The sequence below is a fragment of the Branchiostoma belcheri genome, unplaced genomic scaffold (genome assembly GCF_001625305.1).
Source record: "Branchiostoma belcheri isolate BF01 breed outbred unplaced genomic scaffold, Haploidv18h27 scaffold23, whole genome shotgun sequence".
Lineage (NCBI taxonomy): Eukaryota > Metazoa > Chordata > Leptocardii > Amphioxiformes > Branchiostomatidae > Branchiostoma > Branchiostoma belcheri.
In genome coordinates this window covers 1,837,428-1,856,123 of record NW_017803824.1, presented here as the reverse complement: position 1 = coordinate 1,856,123, position 18,696 = coordinate 1,837,428, and the positions used below count along the sequence as shown (strand labels likewise).

General features: G+C 40.0%; 2 protein-coding genes across 3 annotated transcripts in view; one reads left to right on the top strand and one right to left on the bottom strand.

The window, feature by feature from the left end:
* LOC109470630 (exosome complex component RRP43-like) overlaps nucleotides 1-3,965 on the bottom strand; it is a 9,881-nt gene extending 5,916 nt beyond the window's left edge. Inside the window, exons 1-2 of the mRNA XM_019769654.1 lie at nucleotides 3,730-3,965; nucleotides 3,579-3,615 (exon numbers count right to left, since the gene is read on the bottom strand). Coding sequence (XP_019625213.1) covers nucleotides 3,579-3,615; nucleotides 3,730-3,746 — 54 coding nt within the window. The 5' untranslated portion in view covers nucleotides 3,747-3,965. The remainder of the gene's footprint in view (nucleotides 1-3,578; nucleotides 3,616-3,729) is intronic.
* A 98-nt stretch (nucleotides 3,966-4,063) lies between these two features.
* On the top strand, nucleotides 4,064-14,684 carry LOC109470624 (dolichyl-phosphate beta-glucosyltransferase-like). 2 transcript variants are annotated; one of them, XM_019769648.1, is made up of 12 exons: nucleotides 4,068-4,221; nucleotides 5,228-5,233; nucleotides 5,761-5,935; nucleotides 6,248-6,294; nucleotides 7,118-7,186; nucleotides 7,428-7,520; nucleotides 7,808-7,921; nucleotides 8,292-8,351; nucleotides 8,568-8,651; nucleotides 9,060-9,127; nucleotides 10,066-10,151; nucleotides 14,313-14,684. In XM_019769648.1, the coding sequence occupies exons 1-12, from the start codon at nucleotides 4,153-4,155 to the stop codon at nucleotides 14,426-14,428; spliced, it is 987 nt and encodes a 328-aa protein (XP_019625207.1). In that variant the 5' UTR covers nucleotides 4,068-4,152; the 3' UTR covers nucleotides 14,429-14,684. The 2 variants fall into 2 exon arrangements, with proteins under 2 accessions (XP_019625208.1, XP_019625207.1); XM_019769649.1 differs by lacking the exon at nucleotides 5,228-5,233 and having other exon boundaries at nucleotides 4,064-4,221.
* Nucleotides 14,685-18,696: the final 4,012 nt, after the last annotated feature.

Genomic DNA, 18,696 nt, shown 5'->3' with positions numbered 1-18,696 from the left:
TCGAAAATTTGGAGGTTAGTATCCTTATCCTTCCAAAGTTGTCACTGATGAAAAAAAAAAAAATGAATACTGTAGTAAGAAATCTTAATTTAGAAATTAAAAGTCCTTTTCCTTTTCAAAATTTATCAAAAATCAAAAATTAACAACATTTTTACCCCAAGTAATTAGTTGGTTACTGTAAAGTAAACAAGCAAGTGTTGTAAAGTAAACAAGTTAATCCAGCATTCTTTTTCAATGGTTTGCATAACAAAAGGATCAGTTGAATTTTAGCCAAACAGTTTCTCTCAGCTGTTATATACCACACATCAAGGTTAATTTCTTTCCATCTATGAATCACTATTATAACTTCCTAACTTCTTTGTTGATCTAAAAAAATATGTCATGCATGGTAGGGTGACTGTGCATATTGCAACTTGTCCGTAACATATATTATTTTTTCGTCCTTTTTTATCTAGTTTCCCTATAACTATAACTAGTATAAGCTCCTTGGTTCAACTGAATATGGAGTCAACTGCATAGGTTCTTATAAAAGAATAAAAATTGTCTTTGATTTTCTTTTCAGTCATTTAGATAATATTCAACTTCAAGTGCAAGTGTGAATATGAGTGTAACCAACAACGAATGATCCAATCACATGAACTGGGTATCACTCACTCCTCAGTCCATTGTTTTGCCCGATTTGATGCAAACTACAAATCAGGGCTCAAAATACTGAGGGTACACCAAAAATTGGAGCTGTACACCCAATCTTTTTCTGAGAGCACCCAGATATTCAGATTTTTCTGGTAGCCCAATGTTGAAGAAGAAACCGATAGTGATTTTTCAAAGTCAGAAGAAACTGCCAAGAAGCCAACCTGGCTTTTAGTGTGAGGCTTTTTAACGCCATCTAGTAATCTTGTTTTATATAGTGCACCCAATGTCTTTTATGCACCTAATTGTTTGGATGCGATTGAACGCAAAGTTCATATGCCAAATATACCTGACTAAAATATGGGTAAAATTTCTCAGATAAGACACATTTGTTGTTATTTAGTAGCCTCCACCAGGCTTTTCTGTAGGAATACGGATTGTGGCATATGTATTTTGCCAAGAAGGATTAGCCTGGGGAGTCTGCAGAAGGCTGTTTCTTTCCGGATACAATCCAGTTAGACTTAGAGTACTCTGGCCTCTGAAGTAAAACCCGAAGGTGGACAGGCCAAACTAGCCTGGCAAATATTCTCGTAAATAGTCTGGTACTAGTGGTAGAGACTACAGTACATGTACTAGTAATTATTTTGGTCTAACATCATTTAAAAATATCTTTTACAGACCATCTAAAATTGAACTGCTTTATTGGACAATTATTTTGCATTTGTTAAAAAAAACTTTGATTTACGAGTACTTTTCAGTCTTTTTAGGTTCTTTTCCTATCTTTTCCTATCCAAGGGTTCTAGTCGACTTGTACTAGACTTTTGGTGTACCAGGATTTCAGTTTTCACACAACCAGCTACAGTAACTCATTGAAATGCTAATGACTGGCTCCATGTCCTAATGAGTTCCTATTGTTTGCTCAGACATTGTTGTGTTATCAGATTATGCTAAATTATCTCAGGCCAAAGTCACTTCAGTGCAAAATAAAATTCTAGGGTGAAAGTTCAGGACAGTCAGGTTTACACAAAGTCATTTGATTTGCTGAAAGAATTTGCTGAAAGTTGTGATCTAATTTTTAGAGTACAGTAAACATGTTCTTTACAACACTGAAGGACTGAAGGTGTGGGCTAAGGCTAGTTTGAATTATTTTCATAACCAATACTCTGATGCAGTTGAGCAAAACAAGGAGGTTAGAAATAAATTTTAACCAGCTCCTTGTTTAATACAAAACCTCCTTTTATTTCCTTTTCAGTCCATTTAGGTTCTTTTCAAGCCAAACCCAATGCCAATGGACCTGGAATCCTCAGTTTTAACACAACGGCGCTGCTTGAACAAACAAAGTCCCTACAGGTTCCCATGGTTTTCCCCACCAAACCAGCTAGGTTCTTCATAGGTTAAGTCCGTTGAATTTCTATTTGCACTGACAGAGCATCATAAAAATATCATATATATAGTCCCATCTTTCATAAAAGGACAATGCTATAGAGCACGGGTAGACCTATAAAACTGTACATTGATTGTCATACAACAAGACAATGTCATGAATTTCTACCAAGTCATATTTTTCATCCCTGACAGAACTCAGGGTTCAAAATACCCACTCTCACACTTTTGCAAACAAGTCATGTTTTCTGTGTGAGACTTGAACATGGAAACCTCAGGTTGCCTGGCACAACCCGCCTGGCATGCAAGCTTATTATTTTGTCAAGCTTATCTTTTTGTAACCCTGATGAAGGTAACTTAGACATCCAGGTAAACAATATTCAAAGACGAATCAAACTTTACTACTGGATAAATTATCATGGAGATTACTTCAGGACATTTCCAGGAGGCCATCTATAGGTGCAGCTACAACTCCACTAACTGGAAGGGAGGATTTCCCATAGAACTCTCCAGTACATGCAGTTGTTCCTGTGGTGTTGTATTAGTATTACCATAATCTACCTTATCATCATTTACATGACAATAAGTGACACTTATGCGTCTTTCACTCTTTGTTCAACTGTTTTTTCTAGTTCCTCCAAGTGCAGTTTAGTGCCACTGAAGAAGAGTGAGAGCTGTTTCAACTTGAAATGTCCCAAAGTAATCTCTGGAAAACCATGGCCATCTTGTACTGATTTGTTCCGCATGTCTGCTCAGTCCTAAAAAAATTGCATTGTGCATTTTCCCTGTGAGGAATTTGTGCATTTTTTTCCCTGTGAGGAATTCCTCACAGGGAAAATGCTCAGTGCAATTTTTGGTGCTTTTCTTCATACAATCATACGATGCCCAAATCTATGGTGGAAGCTTAGTTCAGTCGCCTCATAGTGATGTTAAATGCTGAAAAAATTAAACTCTCCAAACAAGTTACATTCAATAGTCATCTCATGCACTAACGCTCAAAACTCAAAAACGCACTAGTAATTGCCTAATTATGAAAAAGGCAGGTATATTAGGACAAATCTGGACTGGACAGGGGGGTTGGGTCAAACAAACCTGGAACGGAAAGGGGGGTTGGGTCAAATAAATCTGGACTGGACAGGGGGGTTGGGTCAAATGAATCTGGAACGGACAGGGGGGTTGGGTCAAACAAACCTGGAACGGACAGGGGGATGGGTCGAAATAATGAAATTGGACCGGACAGGGGGGTGGGTAAAAAAATTCTGGACTGGACAGGGGGGTTGCGTCAGAAGCTGATTTGAGACCTCTTCCACCCCCCTCCACATTTATTTTTTGGAACAGCCCATTATGTGTCACAGAGATCTTTCAACGCGCTGCACTGCACTGGGGAAAAGAAAGATCAGCTTTATCTCATGAAGAAAATGTGTCCCTGTCCTGTTATTTAAGTGTCTTTAGACCAATGACATCCATGCCTTGTTTAGACAAAGTAGAGTACTTTTGTGGGGAGGCCGGAGGGGTACAAAGCAGACGCATGTGGCACCGTGGCACCATGTGCTGTTTAAACTTACGAGAAAACGGCGATAATACTCGACTGGCTGGGCTGTCCTGAAACACAGATCGAAGTACAACACATAAATTATTGTTTACACCTATCAGCCGGATTAATGAATGCACAATGAACCAAAAATACAAATATTTTGAGGAAAAATATGCTCTTACTTGAAATCTGCCGCCATTTTGAAAAGTTACTGAGGGTTGTTTTCTAAAGTACTTTGTGATTGGCTGACCTTAGAATCTTTGTCCAATCACAAGTTCTTTCTCTTTTGCCGTGTGATTTTGCTCGATTTTTCAGTAAACGTTGTAGAATATTCGACGCCGTACTTTCTGCGACACGTCTTATAAACTAAATAGTCTTGGCTTTAAATTTTGTTCCTATTGAGAAAACAACATACCTTTCAAAGATTTAAATATCTTCAAATTTCATTATTTCTATATTACTATCATCGTCGGGATCGTATAGCGACTAGTAGCAAATTATAGCGTTTCAAGAATCTCTGCCTCGGGATAAAGTGCTATGTTCAGTACAATCAGATTTGTCCGGTGGTCACAGCTGATCGGAGACTACACAACCTGACAAACAAGATGATAGGTTTAGATTTTCAAGTCTTACTTTATCTTTTCGGTGGTGTTGCTGCCGTGGCGACGCTAGCGGTACGTATATGTTAAAGTATAGCTGATAAATAACACCATACAACAGTTGCAAGCTGATGCAGTTGTGGCAAAAAGTTGCATCAGTTTCACACGATCAGCTGATCAGAGTTCTGCAAACGAAGTGATTTTTGCTATCTACGAGAGCGTCTTATCCGCTACTAAGTATTACTAGCTGATCACTGCTTTTCAACCTGAATAGTTTTTCCCAAGTCTTGGTCATGTGTATAATATGAAACGATGTATGAAAACTACAGTGCCTGAACAAATTATAAGCAACGTGGCCAGCTAGCTACATGTATGGTTTGATCATTTACATAGGTTTTGACCTTTAGCATGTGTTTACGACTTGTGTTGAAAAGCTCAGGAGTCGCGGTCATGATTATTCTATAATAGTCTCTAAGATATGATTATTACATATGTGTAGTACATGTAGTTGCTAGATGGTAGTCTCACTCTCAGCATGAGTGCTCCACCTCTTCATTTCAAAATCAAATTGAGGAACCACAAGATGTAACACGAGCAACTCATGCAGGGCCACATTCACTTGTACATGATTACATGATAAGGCTAACAAACATGCAATATTGAATATTCTGTATATTATAATGTAAATGCAACATTACACAAGTCATCTCAGCTACATGTAGGCAAGGTGTTGTCACTCCTCCTTCTTGTGCTCAGTCAAATAACAAAATTATCAAATCAAAATAATTGACAATAAAGTGTATTGATTGATATCTCCAATACCTTACAATTGACACCTTCTCTTTTTCAACTTCCCACTCCAAATAGATAGTGTGTTGCACTTGATGTTCATCCATGCATGATGCTGTACCATGTAATGTATCATTCAACTTCCAAACACCATGATGATTATCATCTTACAGACCTGATGTAATTTATGCATCAATATGCATTTTTATTATCATCTTGCAATATAATGACTGTTATTCTCTCTTTTTGTGTGTTTTCTGTCGCCATGCCTCCCTCCTGTCCTGATGAGTAGGTTGTGGTAAGTACAGAAACTGAACAATTTCCTGGTGAGGTGGTGGGCTTTCCAACTAACCATGTTCCATACTAACCCCCATGGTTTCTTGTGTCTTACTGGTAGTATAAAGCATTTCTTTCCTGTTTGTTTCTCTGTTTGATTCTGTCTTCTAATACTATTAGTATATGATTCTTCCGTGAACAAACCTGTGTTATTAAGGGTTCCTGACAACTTAATAATTTCTAACCACACAAGTTTACCTGCACTTTTGTTTTGTTACTGTTTGTGTTTTTGTTCCACATATATTTTTCATAATGTTAACTGACATCTAGAATTAGTTTGTTACATGTAGCAATACAGAAATTCAACTTTTTCTCTGTCACACAGTCTGTGTCATTTCTAATTCAATCCAGAATTTTGCTTTCTGTACTTGCTACATGGATCTACAAGTCAAGCTTGTCACAGGTACAGTATAGGCTTGACTATACATGTTTTACATTATACTAGATAGCACAGATGCACAAGTAAATAATTTCCTTCTTTTCCTCCAGGGTCTGATAATCGTGCGACTGTCCTCCTCCCCTCCTGACCTGTCCAGACATGAGACAGAGAAGTTTTTCTGTGATCCGTCCAAACCTGGGTCCAAACTTCCCTTCCCAAGCATCCACGACAAACCAACACTGGACCTGTCTGTCATAGTGCCTTCTTATAATGAAGAGGAAAGATGTAAGTATGGCATTTGTGCGGAGTACTGACCGTACTGTTAAGGTACAGGTCTGGACCTATGCACCTATATCAATACCTGTATCTGTATAGCCAGTACAAAAATGTATAACCACCCTTTGGCATAGCACACCAGCTTCACAGGCATGCAACAGCTAGCTATATTACACCAAACAACTTGTTACACTCAATCATTGCACATTGAACAACTAAAGATTAAAAAATCCAGTGTCTCAGAGATAAAAAATTTGACAATTCAGTGCTTTGAGAAAATTGTGTAAATACTCTGTTGCTAAATGTTGTTGTCTTCTTCAGTACCAGGAATGCTGAAGGAAACAACTGAATTCCTAGAAGACAGGCAGGTACGTGAATCAGTAATGCCCTTCTTGTTCCTGTAACTGTGTAAGCTTCTTACTACATGTATTTGCCATATATTCTTTTCTATACTCTATCTTCACATAGTACAGTCAGCAGTGGAAACAGTTTAGTACTAGACTCAAATGTAAATAGTATCATCTGTAGAATCATTCCATGGAGTGACTACATAATAAATATTAAGTTTGCCACAGTTTTGATACAGATCATGTTGTATCAGCTCGTACGAACTTGTCATCATCTTTTTTACCTCCGGGGAAGGAGATATCCTTCCGCGAGGAGCTTTTACTATGGTTCGAAACATTTCTGTCAGCAGCTGTTTCTCACGATCGGCTGGACGGATTTGTCTGTGGTTCGGTATACGTATTGCTATTGGATTTTTGTTTAATTGCATATGTGTTTATGGGCGTCGAAATAAAAGGTTTTTAAGTGCTCCGGACACCCCCGCCATGCTGAAAATGGTAATTACCATGTTGTTAAGGAATGGGGCGGTTGCAGTTTTGGGTCTTAGCATTCAAAAGGGGTCAAACAGAGGGGTGTCTGGTTCCGATAAAAATTTTGGGTGACGGCGCAGCAATGACGGCGCGGGATGACGGCGGGGGTAATGGCGCGGGTGACGGTGCAGACTGTCAGACACGTTAATCAACAGTCCATACCGAACCAACCGTCAGTAGCCATCAAACACATACAAACATATTACGCACATAACTTTCATACTACACACAAACAAATAACCTAAACCAATAGAACACAAAAAAACCCGGAGGTTTGAAATCTACGATTTCCCTTGTTCTTTCTATTTCTTTGTAGAAAAAGCAGCCAAATTTTACCTATGAAGTTATAGTTGTTGATGATGGGAGTAAAGACAAAACCACTCAGGTAAGTTTTGTTGTACAATTTATAGATACGAGTATTGTAAGTCAATATGTTAGTTAATTAAAGCTCACATTTTCTCACTGCTATCTTATTTGCTTCATTGGTAGATTTTATTTGGGGAAATATTTTTACTCCATTTTCAACTTATCTACATAAAGTAAAAGCTTTGTTGATAATGGTGAAATGCACTGCACTTCCACCATCTGATACAAGGTGGCGCTCATGATATGCACAATCTCTCTAGGCTGGCCTGGAGTACAGCAAAAAGCTGGGCGTGGAGAAAGTTCGAGTTCTGACATTCCACCACAACAGAGGCAAGGGTGGGGCCATCAGACTAGTAAGTGATGAAGAACTTTCATGATATAAAATAGTTTATTGTTATGTGGAAGACCATCTCTATGAGACATGTTAAAATACAGACTTAGAATTTGCTTTTCACAGATTTGGAACATTCAGAAGTATTTCTTTGAGCCATGTCACAGACCGTGCAAATTTATAACCAAGATTTTTGATGTTGTGAATAAAGTCATTCATCATTCATTTATTATCATCATATAACATACAAAAGGTGGCAACCATTTCATCTCAGCTGTTCTAATGCTGGTCCCATCCGCATCCCCCCAGGGCCTGTTCAGTGCTCGAGGTAAACAGCTCCTGTTTGCTGATGCAGACGCTGCCACAAAGTTTGCAGACCTTGAGAAGCTGGAAAAGATCTTCAAAGAAATCAACAAAGAATCTGTAGGTTTTCTTCCATCTGCAGTGTTACAAACTTCTTGTGCTGTAGACATATAATCTCCAAGCAGATCCTAGGGTGGTAAAAGACAGTATCAAATTTTCCAGGCAGTATCCAATCCCCAAGAGAGGGTTGATACACCACCCAATGATCTGCAGAAAGTTGCAAGCATCAATGGATACTGCCTGGCCAATTTGATACTCTCCTAGGATCTGCTTGTAGATTACTGTACTGTAGACAGTGAAAATGTAAATCATCTCGAATAAGTTTATCACCAACAGTTCAGATTCTACTGAATTATCTATATAAGTGTGACAATAGAAGGTACTCATTCAGGTACAAATGAAGATTTTGATTTCTATTTCTTCCCCCCAGCATGGAATGGCAATAGTGTGTGGCTCCAGGGCTCACCTCCAAGAGGAAGCTGTGGCCAATGTAAGCAGAATTTAGTTGTGAATTTGGTGTTGATAACTTGGGGCTGATGCCTAGCTTGTAGGATTGATATCTGTCTTTGTCAGTATAGTCAAAATGGTTTCTGTAAGCTTAATGAAGCATATTTTGCTTCCAAAGACAGCATAGAAAAACAAATGTTGTACTTGCATCACTCTGTACTGAATTGTGTAACTGAAATGTTTTCCCTCGTGTCCCCAGCGCTCCTTATTCCGTACGTTCCTGATGCATGGGTTCCACTTCCTGGTGTGGTTCCTGTGTGTGCGTGGTATCAGGGACACTCAGGTCAGTTCTACCAGATATAAACCTGCCAACAACAAAACATACATACGTGAAGGTTAGACATCCAGGTAATAAAATACACCAAAAAACAGTTACTCAAGCAACTGGATATGATTTTGGAAATGGTCAGATGTTTCAGGTAGCACTAGAGACCTGCAGGAGAGAGGCAAGATTATTAGCACAAACTACTGATTGGATGCTACCTGAAACATCTAACCGTTTCCAAAATCATATCCAGTTGCTTGAGTAACTGTTTTTTGGTGTATTTTACTACCTGGATGTCTAACCTTCACCGAGTTTAGCCTGTTGTAGCCTGATAAATATGACACATGCACAAATGAATAAATTGTACTCAAACACTAATTTTACGAGTATGCTTTGCTGATCTTCATTTCTTGGTCTTTTCTGTAGTGTGGATTCAAACTTCTCTCCAGAGAAGCTGCAATACGAGTCTTCTCCAACCTCCATGTGGAAAGATGGTGAGTCAAAAGAGCTGTCCTTCCTCTGGCCTTGAACTGCAGTACCAGTCATTACAGATAGAGGACACCGCTGCACAGTATGCTCCAGGGCATCACATTTAGCAACACACTTGTCCATCTTCATTTTATCTTGTTGGAACAGACCCGTGCTTGGAAATAAAGACAAGTGCCCCTGAGATTGCCTTTGGAGTTGGTTAATGATTGTAGATTCATCATCTTCACTCCACTCCCATTACCCTAAAGCGATCCTATAATGGCCGTAATACGTCAAGCCAGCCACCCTAATTCTGTGACAAGACCCCAATGAATAGTAAAGTATGTGAAGTGTCAGCAACTTTCTTTTTGAACGCGTCAGGGCTTACAAGAAAAATTTTGCCATCTTCCCTTCCCCCTGGGATACAGAGTACGCTCTGTCAGTATGTTCTCGCCCATCCTTGGGGGCCTGCATGGTGGGGTCCCGATAACGCTCCATGCTGAATTTGGAAACCTCTTGATTACGCTTTACGATAGTGGCTACAACGCATATACATGTATGTAGAATTAAAATGGCGGATATGCTCGATACAAAACGCGCCAATTACGCTCTACGTTGAATTAGAGCGGTCCTTCTATGCTCTACGTAGAATTAAAATGGCCGATTACGCTCTACAGAAAAGGGGCATGTGGACCCCCATCCTTCTGCAAGGCATCAACACTAAGACATAAACTACCTGTTGGAAGCAGAATTCCAATATCCCAACCGTCTGGACAATCACACCGCCCCATCCTCCCGGGCTAAATCTCAAACGCTCCGGCTAGACAGGTAATCCCGGCGGGGTACTCAGAACAAGGTTGGTGTCTAGGGTACCTGATTTTCAGACCAATCGCGAAGTCGTATGTTAGACATATTATATACGAAATGATGTGAAGTCGTAACCAGTGGAACTTGTTTGTCGCAGGGCCTTTGATGTGGAGATGCTCTACATCGCCCAGTGCCTCCGTGTTCCTATAGGAGAGGTGGCCGTCAACTGGACAGAGATAGATGGTGAGTGTTCGCTCTTCGTTATTTGTAGAGCTCATGAAAGAAGCTATTTTCCAAGTTACGTCGGTGAAGGTTAGACATCCAGGTAATAAGATACACCAAAAACTGTTCAAGAAACTGGATATAGTTTCGGAATCATTGTGGATTCCAAAATCATATCCAGTTGCTTGAGTAAGAGTTTTTGGCACAAGTTTTTATCGCCTTTGTTTTTACTTACTGTGGTTTGACAAGAGACTCGTTTCGTTGAAAGTCTATCCGCCTCTCTTTTTCTGCCTTTGTTCTGTACTGTGAGTCATCAAACACAGGCACGAGGGATCATTATGACTAGGAGTAGTGTTTAGATGAGTCTGGTCCATTGCCATGCACAGGTCTTCGGGGAGGGGGGCCAGACTTTGGACTCCAGGACAACTGATGCAAAAGTTTTAACAGAGAGGATTGTTCCATTCCTTCCCAGTTAAACTACCAGTGATCCCATATGTATATACAAGATACCAAGAGAGGTGGAATAACATTAGTTGCTGTTATTATCTGCATTTTTGCATCACAAAGAAACATGGGTCAACTTTCTACTCACTTTCTTGCTGCCATTGTAAGTTCTATTGATGAAACTCTGTCAAAGCTTGCCTGACTTATTTTAGAACGTTGTCCATTTGGAAAGTTTGTGAAAGACCTTTGAATATTCTGACCATCTTTTGAGAGCCCCAGGTTCTATGGTCTCTATAGTAAGTGCATTAGATATATACCATGTGTAAACCTTTTGAAATATGTGGATAAGAGTTTGTTGTTAGGATGCTAACATTCAAAAATAACTGCAAATTCTGTGTGCTTTGTTCATTGCTTGCTCTTCCTTTACATTCCTTTCCTTTCCACACACATACAGCTCAGTATCATATTTCCATTAACTGTGAAGAATTTATCACCCTAAGATATCTCATATTGCAGCCTACGAGTTGCCAAGATATGGATTATCTATGAGCTCAAACTTTACTCTCTTTGGGGCCCATACAGAAAGGGACCATGATATATGATACAATGGTGTTTTGTCATAGATTAATAGTTAACCTGGCATTGATGGAGACATCAAAAGCCAGCGAGCGGCAGTTTCAATGGATTCCTGGGCTGTTAACCCCCCCTCAACCTGCGTAATGGCATCAGTTCAGCCAAGTGCCATTGTTAACACTTCCGCTTGTAAAGAGATACAGACAGCCTTACTAAAGAGCAGATCAGTTTAGAGTGTGAATGGAGAACTCTCCCGGGGTTTCTGTGCACATGGATCTATCATGTTACTGGTAACGGTTGTGATTGAGTCGTACCTGGCATCCTTTGTGCTTGTGTGTAATATCAAAGGAAGGAATGAAAAACCCTTTATGCAGAGTATCGCATTAGTTCTACACATATCGATTCACGTGGGACGAGATTGTATAAATTACGCATCCCTCACAAGGCTCACGGGGGTTCAATCATGTCAATCACTGCGGAGAGGAGAAATGGGAAGAGAATGATGAAATTTGCGTTATTCCCAGCGCAGCAGGTGCTGGGAGTTGTCGTACAAATGAGAAGTATCTTCGGGAGAGGCGGGTTCTGTTTGGTACCCCGATCCGCGGGTGGGACCGAAATTGGAAACGTGTCCGCCACGCGACAGGCAGACAGACAAATGGAGGGGGACGTCCACCCTCCAGTATCAAAACATCGTTCCTCGCCGTCGCTGGAGCCAGCCGAAATCCCCGCATATGCATCAAGGTATCTCGCGGGATTTCCCAATGTATCTGGGACCACAGGTGCAGCGCGAGCCGGGCACTCTGTCATACTTCCGAGCATCGTGAGGCATAAAGTGCGCACCACAGACAGATGTCGTAATTTTCTGACTGCTTGATCCAAATGGAATGGGTTACATTTACCGGTATTTGGAGCTTCCAAGATGAAGGACTTTTGCAAATGGTAGCAGATGATGGCATTTCTCGCTACTTTCCGGCTGTAAGGGATCAAAAAGAGTAATGAAATGGATCCATCCATATTTCTCTGACAAAATGCCTGCTTTTATGTGATGCCCCGTGACCTTCGAAGCCCAGTTATTATCTCTCAGCTTCTTGTTATTGTAAGATTGGCAAATTCCGCATCAACCATACATTACTGGGACCGTACAAATTGCTCTGAACAGCCCTTTTGAGGGACATATATAGACCCCTGAAGCAATCACTGAATTGATTCAACCCCAGGTAGAAATTCTTCTCTGTCTGTATGGATCAAAACTTTTCTTACAGCCCCAAGTCAGATTATCCGAAGACCTCGTTACGATTCTACCACCCAAAAAGCCAAAAAGTTGTGGTAGATAACCATTATTTTTATGGACCCCAAATTCCCCAATATAACCTAATGGTTTCCTTGGTAGAGGACCTGTACTATAGTTGTACTACACAAGTCTATGGTGCTTAGCTTCCAGCCTTTTGTGGTAACCACTTTAACCGTGTCTTACATGGCGGTTATTACCTCTCGTTATGGCTTTGAACTGAACTTGGCTTTGAGTTGTTACGGCAGCTTTGACAGCCTTTTTCCAGGGTGACTGGATAGACTCTGAAAGCCCTCGTTCCATGTTGTATGTCAGATGAGACACTGTGGAGCCCACATTATATGTTATAGCTCTTCAGGGACAGGTACCAACCTCACGGCATGATGTGCCGACTTTCATGTAAAAGTCCTTTAGATATGGTATTGATAAGCTCAGTAGTGGTAGACATATAGACTGTCTTCACATCGCTGTAACGTCACTCCCGGGACTCGCTTGGCTCGCTTGATTGTGAACTTGTAAATGTGCCAGTAACTGTTCTTACAATTAGACGTCGTAAGCAGAAATGGATTAGCACGTTTGAATATTTGAAAGTCAGAGCTCTTTTGACTGTTTGATTTGGACTTCGATACCGAGATCGGACAGAGGTGATAGATGAAGAGAAAATTACTTTGTTAGTGGACTTGGTCGAGGGTCAGACGTGATGACAGTGATTTCTGGCCCTGATGTTATATTCAGAAGTCGGCTGATGAGATTCCTCGCCGACAATTGCACTTAATTCGTCGGTGTTAGCTTCGACGCTAAGCACACAAGGACTCAAGCCAGAATCAATATCAGGATTCAAGATTCATGATTCACGATGTCTTTATTGAACTTTTGCAGTGGACAACTTTTGAAGTCACTGAATTGCAGTCAATTTACAGTTTTTCACACTGACATATAATATTGCACATAATCTGGATTTGTTCAGTTGACAAAACTTGAAATAACTACAAAGAAATGTAGTACTGCTCATAAAATTACAAGTCTTCAATTACAACATTTAAAGACTGTTGATAAAATACGCACACATATTATTCAAAGTGATTCAATGTGGGGTCCCCGTTTTGCAACCTCCAATTGGGAGAATTACCAAAAATAGAAAAAAGACCAAACTTATATACCACACTAACGATTGTTCAAGGACTGAGCTTTCTCGCAATTTCAACCCAAGTTTACCAAATGTTTCATAATTCTTTCAATTGCAACTGTCACTCTTCCATGCAGTCTACATGTACATGTAACTCTAAAAGAGCCCCGTGGGGTTCAAGGTTACATTCCTAGCTGATTGCATCGCTTTCATCTCATGGCAAATATTGTAGCTGTCAGACCGAGAATATTTAATGATCTCCGGAGCAGGGGGTTCTCGCTCCTCTAACTAGTTCCGCACACATCACTGGAAATCAATTTGTGTTTGACCCCAGGATGAAAGACACAATTAGTCACTCTCAAGGCTGCCATTTAAATTTACAGCGGTGAAATCTTCCTGCAAAGCTGGCGTGGTCTTGGGCTGAAATTGAGAGAAAGCTGTTCTCAAACAATCATTAGCGTGGTAGATAAGTTTGGTCCTTTTTCTATATTTGGTAATTCTCCTGATTGGATGTTGGAAAACGGGGACCCCACATTGCCTCAAGGCTGGCATTTACAGCAGGAGTTGGATGAAATCTCCCGGCAAAGCTGGCATGGTCTTAGGTTGAAATTGGGAGAAAGCTCAGTCCTCAAACAATCGTTAGTGTGGTAGATAAGTTTGGTCTTTTTTCTGTTTGAGTAATTCCCCTGAAGTACAAGAAGATAAAAATGCTGACATTTTATTTATTTCTTTGTTTGTTTGTTGTGTTTAGGTTCTAAGATGGTGCCGGTGTTCAGCTGGCTACAGATGGGGAGGGACATCCTGCTCATCCGTCTGCGCTACATGCTTGGAGGCTGGAGAATCAACTACAAGAGCAAGGCACAGTAGAGACAGCCGCAAGCTGTGCTGGGCACCAGTGAAGGATGATTCTTAAAGCACGTCGGCAGAACGTACTGCACCTGCATGAAAACCGTATTTTTCACTGTCTTGGTCAGATTTTTGGTTAACGTTGCATCAGAATCTTGCCTGTTTGCAGAAGACATCTTTTCTGAAGTAACATTTGGAAAATACAGACAGGATGTTAACCGTATATACACGAATACAACCTTATATGAGACGTTCTGCCGAAGTGCTATGCACAATACATTACGGGTTTCGTGCAGGTGCAGTATGTTCTGCCAACGTGCTGATTCTTAATTAGGTAGATTTTTCAGAAAAGAAATGGCCATACACATTTGTATGTTGATATTGATTAAGTTGTGGTGATTTTGGTTTCACTCCTTTTCCTTTTTTCTTCCATGAATTACATATATGTGATAACTTAATGCTATGAGAAAATCTTTCCTTTTTGCAGTCATGGCAATGGGTCAGATGATATCTAAAAAATGATTATTTGATCTAGATTCTCTCTATTTTAGGGTCCTTCCATGTGCCACTGTATTGGTTACTGCAAACTTAAGAAACATCATTGCAGTATACAGTAAATGTAGCAGATAATTTGACCAGTTTTGCTTCAATCTTAGACACCGCATCTTTACTCAGACTCCACTCCACATCAACTTCCTCTCATTTGCCCAAACCAAAAGTCTTCGGCTTTCATAGCCTCAAGTTTCATAACAGAGATTAAGGGTGGATCTACAAGTAAAACTTCAGGCATTTAGTAACCAAAGTCTTGACAAAGATGAATATTCCAACAAACTTTAGCTTTTCCAAAGTCGTCAATCGAAATCGCGGCCGTTTCTCACCGGGGAAGAAAGGGTTGACAACGAGCCAACAGGTTTGCAATATACGAGGATTACTTCGATCCCTCGCAAGAAAAATACTTGCCGGTCCCGAAATTGTCAGCGTGACGAATGTTCCCAGGTTAGGATATGAAATTAAACATGTTACCCTGATCCACCTGTCAGAAAAGCACAAAATTAAGAGTGCGACACAGAAGGAAAGTTGAAGAGATCAACATATTTCTGCCAGGTTTGAGGAATGGTCTGCCATTGTGTTGCTGCAATAACAGGAATATTCCCTACCAGGTCATTCTTCACCATCTTGATGACAGGGTATTAGCGATATTTCACCCACTCAAGGAAGAACAGAAAAGTGGCAGCAGAAGTTGTGATTGATACAGACCCCTGCAAAGTTTCTGTGGCATTTTGAGAAATTGCAGGTTTCTCAGATCTAATAACTGTTTTTTTGTACTACCAGTTTTGTATGATAGATAAGCAGAGAAGTTCTGCAAGGAAAAATTCTCTAATTTCAGTCAATCTTCAGGAGAGAAACAAAATAATTGTCCCAGTGATTACAAAAAGAAAAATTCCTGATATCAAATTGTTCATTTTTCTAAAGAGCTAGTCTTTGATAGTTATTGTAAGTGATATTTTGGCCATTACCTGAGGGGTGGTTTTGGTGTGTTTCATGAAATCTGTCATATCTGGCACTTTGCTATGAATTGCTATAGATCTTAACATATTTGCTGTGCTTTTATTTTTGTGGTGGCCTCTTCTCTACAAATCCTTGACTGCAATTGTGTGTTTCCAATGTATTACTGCTGTATCTCAGATCTGTTTTAACTGCAAAAATAACAGAAAAATCAACCTCTATGAAAATAAATGGACAGTATGTTCACTGTTTTTGAACCACAATCACATCGTGGTGTATGGCAAACAATTAGATGGAGAGATTGTGATCCAAGGCGGGCACGCCTTAATGTGTTTCAGGTATGGGAGTTAAGGAATATTAAGTGTATTAGGACCATTTGCCTGCAAACATGTACAGCCCTGCCATAAGGCTTACTTATACTGTGGAAAATTTATCACCAGGTAAAGTCTTTATGGCCCGTCCATGGTGATTCTTCATGACAAAAGATATGAGCCACGTCTATCTGGATGTAGCGAAGATGCTTTCCTGTCATAAGCTGCCTCGTGGCAGTCGGGAATATATAGCCGCCGATAGGGCTTTAATTTTTCACCGGAGGTTATATATCATACTACCAGAAACTGGGATGATTTCTGGCAACAAAAGTTTGTGCTGGAAGTTGGTCCAAAGAGAGCTCTTATCAAATCCTCTATACATGATACGTTTTGTCTGTAACCCTTCTGTTACAATCCTCACCCCAATTCAGATCAGATCATCCCAGATTTATGTGTGGGATAAGCCTCCGCGTTGCCACGATAAATCTAAAGGCTTGATCGTGTCCTTTCAGTTGTTGACCTTCTGTGTAGGAGGTTAGGCCACACCAATTTAATTTGTTGGTTCACAGATTTGCTTGCTTCAATTTTTGTGATTCGCAAAAAAGAAAACATTTCAGGCTCTGAATCAACTCATAGATGCTCATATTTTGGCTCCAACAGTTGTAGGAAGTCCCTTCTCTTCAGAGTTGTTTCAGTTTTTCCATCTATCAACGCAGTGGTGTGATTGTTTGAATTACAAACCAGCCTAGTATGCTGGGCTGCCATGGTGTGCGGGGTGGGAACAGTGCTGTGTGTCTGACCTTGATTTCTGTGGCTGGAATTTTTTTTATTCACCCACACTCACTAGTTTGGAGTCTTCAGAGGATGTCATCCATAAAATTAAGTCAGTGTGGCCTAAATCTAAAGGCTTTATCGTGCCCTTTCAGTCGTTGACCTTATGTGTAGGAGTGACGTTAGATAGCCTGCCACGATGTGCGGGGGTGGGAACACTGCTGACCTTGACTCTTCCATTGTTTACTGGGAAGTAGTCGTGACATTGTGTTGACAATACCCGACAGGATAACAGATGTGCTGGTGTTCTCACCAAACCGACTACAGGAAGTGCCCAAGTTGTAGATTACTTTTCTTATCACTTTGACAACTTTTGATTGGCAAAACTCGTAATTTTGCTTCTTAGAAGCCTTGTCTTCATGGAAGTAGTCAGAAAACTTCTCAGCAACATCAATCAAAATCATTGTTACTTCAACAGAGGAGGTTTTTTGCCAATGTTATTTGTGATGTTGAACTTGCAAAAGCAGTGTGAGAGGTAGGGCGCAATTGGAATGATTTTTAGCAACATCCTGGTACCTGTGTACATGTACTTCCATAACCACCACCTTACCGTCTATTATATAGTTCTGATATTTGACATTGGTATTGCTTAGCTGTATGATTTAAGAGACCTAATGTACAAAGAATCTACTCTCTACAAGATTAAGTTTATTAGTTTTTTTTACAATTTCCTATGTACTCCTTTATTTTCCTGTTTCATAGAGTAGGATTGAATGACTTGCCTGATTTAATTTAAGATAGGAGAAACATTCCACAATGATGACTATAATCTTGAAATGTACATGAATATATTGCAACGATGTTACAAGTGCAATTCTATGTATTAAGCCTGTGCAGAATATGATTATTATCCACACCTATTGAATTTTGACAGATGAAAATGACTTTCAGAACACCACAGCAATTTTGTAATACAAGTTAAGTGCTTGAAGACTGTAACATTGTAACCATAGTGCATTTAGAGTAATGGAGTTATAATTCCAGTATATATTGTGCAAATGTGTTAATATTTGCTCTGTGATGAAACACAGTGTGGAATGAAGGTTGTAATGTTATGATTTCTCCTCATTTCAGAGGCAAACCTTCCTAATGTGTTTGCACAGGAAAACAGCAATCAGGACTTGATCCAATCCCTGAGATTATGAGATTTTGAGGCTTTCTAAAGAATAAAGTATGTGGATGAGATCATTTTCATTTCATTCATTTCGAAACCTTTTAGCCCTACTGGGCTAGTCTTCCAAGGCTCAAAGGCAGACACATACATACATTTAAAATGACATAATACAAATGTAAAAAGGAAAAATACAGTACACGCATTTAAAAAACATATTACATCACACAATCAACAATGAACACACAAAACAACATTACACATTTAAAAAGCAGAGGTTGCAGGTCTAGCTGACACTGTTTGGATAATAGCTTTCTTAAAGCTTGGTAGATCACACAGTGACTTAACGTGAGGTGGTAAATCTTTCCAAAGCACATTCGCACCATACAGAAAGGCTGCTGTTCCTGAGATGAGATGTGTTTGGTGATTCATGGTGACATCATGTTGTTGTATGAAGAGATGACATCATGTGTGTGCTATGTGCAGTAAGCTGAGTAAATATAGACAGATGGTGTGACACCTTAAAACCA